Raw genomic sequence first — 9,307 nt, 5'->3', positions numbered from 1 at the left:
ATATTCAGGCCTCCGTACCCACAGTGGATGCTCCTGAACCCCCAAATGTAGTTTAAGATTTTGTAGTGTTCATGCATGCTGCTTGTGTTATCATTCAAATGATAATCCACGCTTGCACGGTCAGACAATCCACATTTGGCGGTCACCCACTTTCTTTTCTTTATCTTCTTCCCTCAAATAGAAAACGTTCACCATTCTATTTTGAAGTTGTTGTTGGCATTGATCAAGTTCTACTGATCTTTTGTAGGCGTTGACAGAACGTGAAGAATCCAATCAAATTCTAAGAGGCATATGGAATTCTGGTTGGATTTGACGAGTAAAGAGACAAGACAAGAGGAAGAACGAGTCAAGAATGACATTTTGAGATGATTAATTTTATCTTTGTTCTTAATTCAACGAAACATTCTTGTAAACATATTAGAAACCTTATGGTTGACCAAAAGATTTTTATTTGTATACTTTGAAGCCACTCTTATAGTTGGCCAAAAGATTTATTTTCACACTTTGAAGACACTATTTTGTTTCAACATAAATGAATCTACCAAAGGATGAGAACGAGTTGGGGATTAAAAATGGTTGCCTTTAGTGGGTTCATCCACTTTGAAACAGAAGAATGCTTAAAAATGAGCAAATAAATCTTTCGCCCAACCACAAAATAATAATAATATTTAGTAACAGGATTCTACATTGACTGAGGATAGTTGTAATAATTATGAAGGCGCAGCCAGAGTCTCAGACCTATTTTCAACAATATTAAAGCACTCGAACGCCAGATTTAAAAGTACATCCCAATAGTAATAAGACAAAAATTATTAAGATTAGACAAACAACCTACTTATTAATAATTTGCTTCTTTGTGTCATGTTTCACGCTATCTGCCTCATGTTTACACTTGTCCTTAGGCTCAATCTTAGTCACAACATACCTGAGAGAAAATTAATAAATAGTTACATGACAGAACAAAGTCAAACAAAATGTAGGCAAAAGTCAAAATGGATGAAAGGAATAAAAACTAAAATATCTATCAAATTGATATTAAGGATGCATTGTGCCAAACAGAAAAGGATGAAGGCAACAAAAACTAATCCAAGTTAGAACCAGACCATATATATGTAATACTATAAAAAAACTAAAATATCTATCAAGTTGTATTTCCTGCAAAGATCACTATAACAATGGTATGTGTTGGTAGAGATTTTCTATTTGAACATCTACATGCATTAGATTTTATATCACAAGAGAACCAATCACATGCAGTTTTTTTTTTTGGATGGAAAATTATGCATATTGAAACATGAAACTATTGTTTGAACAACAGAAGACATATGAAACTATTTAACAAGTAGAACATAGAGAGAAACTGCATTCAAGTGTTACTCTTATGATGTAAAACAGAGAGAGAATGATTGATATATATACGAAGATATGTTTGAATAAAAACGAGAAGGAGAGGGAGAGACTGCACGTGACGAAAGCATCCTGCAAATTTCTCTAATCATAAAGCATTGGAAGCTTATAGTTCTCCTCGTATAGATGAAGACTAACATATTGCGAATCTCAGCCAAATGGCATGAGTAGCAAGTCTTTTTCTTCTTCGACAAGAATAGATTCAATCAAGAGTATTTCGACAGATGGATTCAGCAATTTAAAGGTAAAGGTCCTACTTACGTGCGCGTTGGCTCACCTTTAGCCAAAATTGTTATAACAGAATTATACTTGGTAAAAGTGGAGACAACTAAACTTAAAAGAGATGTTATTTTGAAGAGTGGAGTTGAAAATATCAGCCTATTCCCCAGCCGGAGAAACCATATAGGTTTTCATGGGCTGAGAGAATACAGATTTGAGGGCCAAACCTTCTATTTGACTGCACCATCACGAGGGTTGTTGGAGAATTTGGTGATGGAGACCAAGATAGATGAATGAGATCTAATTCCTAACGGTGACAAAAAATATGTGGAATGTGTGGATAACCCATTGTAAAGCTGGATTCGCATTAGAAGAGATTTTGCAAGTTATCAGATTTTGCATTGCTTTTCCTGCAACTTTTGTTTTCCTACTTTCTTCCATGTTGTACTTGTGTAAGTCTCATGGAGAATAGAATCTGTGGATACTCTTCAACGTTTAATTTAGGGGTTTTAATCTTCTTTTGGATTGTGAAGGGAAAAAAAAAACATTATGTGAATCAATGTCATCAAATTGATGATAAGATAGTTCAACCAGTTGGAATAGACCATAAAAAGAAAGCTAGACTAAAGTTGCCACAGCTAAAGACCATGAACGTTTGTCAATTTTTACTGCCAAAATGAGACAATACTTGTCATCATCCACATAAAGAACTTCCCCCCCAAACCTTATCTGATCCGGAGGAGGAAGATGAACATTATGATGCTGGAGCAGCTGTTGAAACGACATGTTGCCATAATGATCAAAAACATATCCCACCAACCCTTTAGTGGTGTAGCCAATAGCTATACCACATTTTCCTGGTTCTACAAAGCAAATTGAATTGTAGGGATGAGTGAGTGTCAAAAGGCGCTTAGGTTTATTTCTGAATAAACCTACTAAATAACAATTTGCTTCTTCGTGTCATGTTCCATGCTATCTGCCTCATGTTTCCGCTTGCCCTTAGGCTCAATCTTAGATTCAACATACCTGAGAGAGAATAAAAAAACAGTTATATGATAGAACAAAGTCACACAAAATGCAGGCAACAGTCAAAATGGATAAAAGCAAAAAGAGAATGACTGTACATGACGAAAGCATCCTGCAAAGTTATGTAATCATAAAACATTGGGAACTTGTAGTTCTTCTCGTGTACATGAAGATTAGCGTACTGTGAATCAATGTCCTATTAATGGAAGATAAGATAGTTCAATATCGTGGAATAGACCATAAAAAAACAGCATAGTATATGTTAGCTGAAAGGTTGCCACAGCTAATGACCATGAACGTTTGTCCATTTTTCCTGACAAAATGAGACAAAACTTGTCACCACCCACATATACAACTTTCCCCCCAAAGCTCATCTGATTCGGAGAAGGAAGACGAGCATTATGATGCTAGAGCAGCTGTTGAAACATCAAGTTGCCATAGTGATCAAAGACATATCCCACCAACCCTTTAGTGGTGTAACCAACAGCTAGGCCACATTTTCCTGGTTCCACAAAGCAAATTGAATGGTAGGGATAAGCGGGTGTGAAAGGTGCCAAGTCATCGTCATCGGGCTCATGTCCTAGTTCTTCTTCACCATCTGAATGGCAGAAATCAAGCCGCCATCTTGAATCCCCAACCCATTCCCATCCTTTGGAGGGTTCATCAACGTCGAAACAGAAGAGTGCCTGTAAGGTGTTCACATAAATCTTCCGGCCAACCACAAAATGATAGAAGTATCTAAGAGCAGCACTCCGTGTCTTTGGAGGGTCGTAATAATCAGGAGGCGCAGGCAAAGCCTCCCACCTATTCTCACCAATGGCGCCTCGTACTGATTCTAAACACCCCCCCCCCCCAAAAAAAACAATAAAAAAGAGGAAAATCAAACACTATCTAATGATTAGAACAGAAGGTTTATCATGTAGCTTTTGATTCATAAATGCAATCTATCTGTTGTTCAAGATGAAGAGAAAATTTCAGACGCAATTTTAATGTGAAAAGGAAAATATAATTTGTTACCTGCTGCCGTTCTGAAGATTTTGTGCGTGCAATTAGGGTTTGGGTCGCGGCCAAACACTATTATATTTAGGCCAAGGTTTCCTTGTCCATAAGGGAATAAGGCCGACTCTTGTGCAGAACATATTGAATACTTGATTAGATTAGTCTCTTGTGCAGTCCTCTGCAGTACAGAAAATCTGTACCCTCTGTATGATCTCACAGATGTTATTAAACCACTTCAATTAACTAGCATAACTTCTAGTATTGTGACGTTCCAGAAAATCTGAACCTCTTTTGGTACCTCTGCAGTCCTTTGCTAGAAGATACCACAAGCTCTTTCTGAAGTATAGAAGTAGTTGTATTTCACAAGCTACCAAAAAAATAAAAATCATGTAAAAGATGAGACATGCAATCATGTGAAAAGTGATAAGAACAACTGAATCAGATAGCAAAAACTTTGCTACTTGATGCCCCAGCACCCAATTCTTTTCTCACCTCAAGCAATTAAACATGCCTTCTCTGCATCTATCACTATGGTTTAATAAGGACCATGCGATTATATGGACGATTGAGATTTTACGAACTTCACAAAACTTCATCAAAAATAACTTTAGAGGAGCCAGATCCCTTTATATATGCTTCATGGATTAATTCCTATAAATGCGGACAAATTTTCGTTGCCAAAAGCCAGAATTAGTACATTAATATACCAAAAGCAGACCCCTTATTTTAATTTCCTCGACATCTTATATAGGAAGTAAACACCTGATCCAGATTCTTCAAAAGATCAAAAGAAATGGAAGTTATGCTGTCTCCTAGTCCTAGCAACAAAAATTGGATTTGCCCTCCGCAACTCTGCCTCTCTTTCAAGTCACTTTACTATACAGATAAAAGATACAATGCTTCACTTGAGCCATGTACCAGTAGTGACTTAATCCTCAAATATGCCCTCATCGGAAATTGTAGGAGATTCTGTCCCATTAACATGGGGCTGGGAGGTCATATCAACAGTTTCATTCAAGAAGCTGAAATCAAAGTCGTCATCGTCGTCTTCATCATCGTCACCTGTGTTTGTATCTTCCTCATATTCTCTTGGTTTTATCCCCTTGGCTTCTCTTTGCATCCGCTGTTTGATGCAATCGTCATATGACATTTCATACCACACGGTACTCTTTCCAACAATAGCTTTGTTGTGAGCATCTGTCAGCCGTTCTTGCTTGCTCTTCTCTGAGTTTTTCGGTTCTCCCCAGTAGTCATACCGGTATAGAGCGTTGTCCGGGTCATATTGATCCTTTCCAAAATAGCTGTCTTCCACATACCTCCCCGGCTCTTCCAGTGATAGACCAAGAGCTTTACGGCTGTAGGAAAAACCTTACAGTTTTAGCATGCAGGTTCAGTGTGTAAATGAAATCAAAATATTCAAGTTCAATAGAGGTCCAACATGGGTGACACTCATATATCCACAATGGGGACGGGAAAGTACTGATTGACCTAAACAGTAGTAGAACAATGAATGTAAAACTTGTATATAGATAAAATTACATAGCATCAAAAACATATAGAACTTCTTGCAATACCAGCTTATATCTCTGATCAAAGCTTCTCTTTCCTCCAATGATCGACGCCAATGTAAGAAGTCATACTCATCCATCTCAACATTGCGCCTCATTTTGGTAACTTTGTATTCCTCTCCTCTCTCTTCTGTCTCCCTTCTTAGTGTGTTACGTAGCTATAGGAGAAAAGAAACAAATGGGAAATATTAATATCATTGCTAAAATTATTATTATTATTTCCCCAGCCTGCACTACTATTTCTTCAGGCTGGTCTGGTGTTAACATTTTTACTTTGGTCAACTAAAACATTACCAAAAAAAAGAAACTCATTTTATTTTCCATTCAAGATCATCACTGGTAATCAGAAATTACAGGAGCTGCTTACTAACCAGACTGACCTTTTCATATCAAGTTGGATCAAATGACAGCATATTTGCAAAACATGTGTTTTATGTATAAAGACGTGAAAGATGAAATGAGACCGGGCACGACAACAAGATGGATTGAGGCTGAATACCAAACTACCGTATAAAGTAAAGCTGACCTGTTTTAACAATCCTGACTTATCAAACTTTTGCAGGTCAGTTATCCATACTCTCAAGGAGCAGTTTTAAAAGTTAGACATGTGATGACATCAAGATTTTGGCCCAGAGCAATCGATTGAAATTATGTTTGAACGAATTTTCTAGCATGATTCATCAAAAAAGGTGCAACGTCCATTCTTGACATGAACCACCATAGAACAAACCGGACAAACAAAAGCTGAAAACCAAAAGGTGATCAGAAAACTTAAGGACTGGAGATATAAAAGTATGCAGCTGACCTGACGCTCAGCAAAGGCAGCCTCCAGGTCAAGTTCTTTAACGCTTGTTTTCTGCAAACAATTATGACAACAGAAAGTAAGTGCCACAGCATAGAACCGAATACAATGCCCAAAAGAGAAGTGCTCACCAGAATCACTTTTGGTACTAAGGTTTTCTTATAATAAGCTTTTGTATATTCAATACTATTTTCTTCATTCAAATCTTCAGTATCAGTTAACTCTGATAGTTTTTTGTCTTTATATTTCCCAGGATTAGCCTCCACATCATCCAAAATCATCTGTTCAGCAACATGTATCTGCCACAACTGCATAAATCCAACAAGGCAAGTCAAGAATCACAGTGGTCACAAGACAAGTGAAATTACACTCATAACAGGAACAAAGTATTTCATGGACATGAATGAATTATGGCATATAGATACTTCAGATCTCAAAGATTTACCTTATCAACATAAGGGTGATTTGACAATAACGGTTCCTCTACGGGCTTATCTTTTGGATCCTTCCTGGGCACAGGAGGTCTTCCACAATCACGCTGAGAAGTGAAACAGGGCATATCAAAACCATAAGCATGTGCTTATATTAGACGGTAAAAACTGTAAGAAATGACTGAAAGCTGGGAAACTAAGTAACATAAGAATTAACCCAACCCCTCCCCCAAACAGTTGTTGCAATAAAGAACTAATGATGGGCATACTAGGGAAAAAAGGTAGGAAAAATGAAACATTAAAGAGGAAGAAGCACATACCCGTAATTCGTCTGGATTAGTATCTTCATCATGATGAAATATTGGTGGAAAGTCAAACCTGTTAAAGCTGGGAAGTGTGGAAGCAATTTTGAGATTAAGAAGAAACAAACTTGATTTAGAATATCATCCTAGGATTATCCTAAAAGAGAAATGAATGGATGGTATAGAGCATAAGTGTGTAAGAAATTAGGAATACATACATAAGGTGGTCTATATTCGGATAGACAAAACGCAATTCAATTGGAAACCGAAAGCGATAAGGATCTCGTTTTGCCTGCACAAGAAAAATTTAGTAAGATAATACCCACAAGAAATATAACACTACCTGATCAATGGTAAGTTACCATCAATCCATAAGAAAGAGAATAAAGTAAATAAAACAAAAGAGAAAGAGAGAAATTGGAGCGCAGCACTTACCAGAATTTCAACCATGACACGCATACCAACTTTTATGTGATGGCGGATCCAGTACCAGTCGTTATTTTTTATAGGAACCCACCTGAAAGACATTAATACTCATCAACCTATTTTGCATTGAAATAAGTTGGCTTTCAACTCCTGTACACATGAAAAAATTTATTTTCTTTTCAACTCTAGATTAGTTAAATCTGATAGTATCAATGTACGGCAACCCACTATAACATTACTGAAATTAGTCGATTTGCCCCCTCAAGAAACTAAAGATATGGCTTCCGGCAATGAATATAAATTTCAAGTTACAAAAACTTCAGTAAAACTAAATAAGACGAACATAGCGCATGATACTAACCCATCATATACACCTCCGATGTCCACAAATGCTCCTTGATACAGATGTATAGATGTCACTTTTCCTTCACAGATCTGCATTACACATATTCCCACTGTAACATCAGCCACTCTTATCTCTTGCGACCAAAGACACATCCTTTACAGTTCTTTCTCAACCGTACAACACGGTAAGCATTCCGTACTAAATGAAACACAAGTATGCCATATGGATGAGGAGCTAAGCAATCAGCATTCTTTGGATATGATGTTCAAAATTTCATTTCCAGAAACACAACGTATAAGATATAAAAGATAAGCACAACAACTTACTTGTCCGGGGTAATAAAACGGAAGTTCATACTGCACAGCAAATGGAAACCAATGTCAACACATTTGGGGCATTCACATCATACAGAATGATGAGAGAAAAAAAAAAAAAATCACAATCCATCATATATACCATGCCCTCTTTGTAGTCCTTGCCTCTCTTCCTCCTTCCCGGATGGTAATCTTGGTCATACTACATTTCAGAAAGAAAAAAAAAAACAATGCAATTACAGAAAAGATATCGTCTTAAATTCGGAAAACAACAATGCAATCTCCCCTCTTCACAAACCTTATAAGACTCCTCCTCCAATCGATCCTTATTCGCGGCGACCCACTCCTTATACTGCTTCAAAAACACCTTATACCTATCCAAACACAGCTCATCATTTTCCACTTTAGCCCCACTCTCCAAATCTCTCAGCTTTACCCTCACTGCTTGCAACTTATGAGCTCCTCTTATATACTCCAGCTCCTCCTTATCCACCTCCCAATCCCTGGGCGGCCAATCCCTGGGCGGCACCTGTCTCACCACGAGCGGGCCGGCCCAGACCGTCTCCAACGGCTCCGGAATATTCCCCTTAATCTGGAACTGTTTCCGGTAGTAGTCGTCCTCCGTGAGCCCCATCTCCTCCATCTTCTTCTTCCGGTAACTCGGCCGGAGCATCTTGAAGGCCTCGATGGCCTCGGGGGACTGGAGGGCGACCTCTTCGCCTTCGTTGAGGGATTTGCGCGCGAAATCGGCCTCGGGGGTGAGGACCTCCTCCCAGGGGGCCCAGCCGCGCTCGACCCAGTTGCGCTTGCGGGCCTCGTCTTCGGTTTCCTTGTCCTTTGGGCCGAAGTTCTGGAGGAAGGTCTCGTCGACGGGGAACTCGTCGGAGCTCAAGGCTTTGGGTTTGAAGGGGTTGGTGGGAGGGGAATGGGTGAGGGGGAAGAGATAAGGAATGGTCGTCCATTTGGGAGGTTGGGGTTTGGAGTGGGGAGAAGGGTTTAGGGTTTTAGGGGGAGGGAAGGTGAAGAGGAATTGGTGAGGGGTTTGGAGGAGTTGCATCACTGTGAAGGTGAGAGAGTGTCCCAAAGCTCTCACTCTCTCAGTGAAGAGTGTAAGTGGTGAGTGGATAAAGTAATTTCTATTTTTTTTTTTTTTTTTTTTTTGTCTTTCTCATGTTGGGTTTCGATCTGGTGTATCGCTGCTATAATTCTTTCTATGCTGTCTGCCAATCTCGGCTCTCGATCTTCTTCTTATACAAGTTTTATAAGATCTTGAACTTGCACAATGTTTCATTCAACCTAAATTGGTTTGAGACGGATGCTTCGATAGGCTTACTAATTAATTGTGGATATATATGATCATCGTTTATTTTACTTCTAAAATAGGTGATTATATAATAAATAAATGAAACTAATAGAGTATTAAAGCACTTGAAATTTTCGCCATCAACAGTAAGAGATCCACCAAAC

The 9,307-nt window shown here is 38.5% G+C and overlaps 1 protein-coding gene across 1 annotated transcript; it reads right to left on the bottom strand.

Annotated features, from left to right (window-relative positions):
- Nucleotides 1-4,355: 4,355 nt before the first annotated feature.
- Nucleotides 4,356-8,925, bottom strand: LOC133746121 (protein PLASTID TRANSCRIPTIONALLY ACTIVE 10). Its single transcript, XM_062174282.1, has 12 exons — nucleotides 8,139-8,925; nucleotides 7,983-8,042; nucleotides 7,853-7,882; nucleotides 7,542-7,615; nucleotides 7,190-7,271; nucleotides 6,973-7,046; nucleotides 6,773-6,839; nucleotides 6,467-6,559; nucleotides 6,153-6,329; nucleotides 6,025-6,075; nucleotides 5,226-5,377; nucleotides 4,356-5,006 (listed from the first exon to the last, which is right to left on the bottom strand). Exons 1-12 carry the CDS (start codon nucleotides 8,895-8,897, stop codon nucleotides 4,580-4,582), a joined length of 2,046 nt encoding a protein of 681 aa, XP_062030266.1. The 5' UTR covers nucleotides 8,898-8,925; the 3' UTR covers nucleotides 4,356-4,579.
- Between the last annotated feature and the right edge of the window lie 382 nt (nucleotides 8,926-9,307).

Source organism: Rosa rugosa, chromosome 4 (genome assembly GCF_958449725.1).
Source record: "Rosa rugosa chromosome 4, drRosRugo1.1, whole genome shotgun sequence".
Classification (NCBI taxonomy): domain Eukaryota; kingdom Viridiplantae; phylum Streptophyta; class Magnoliopsida; order Rosales; family Rosaceae; genus Rosa; species Rosa rugosa.
Note: the sequence above shows the minus strand (reverse complement) of the source record. Positions and strands in the feature narration are given on the sequence as shown.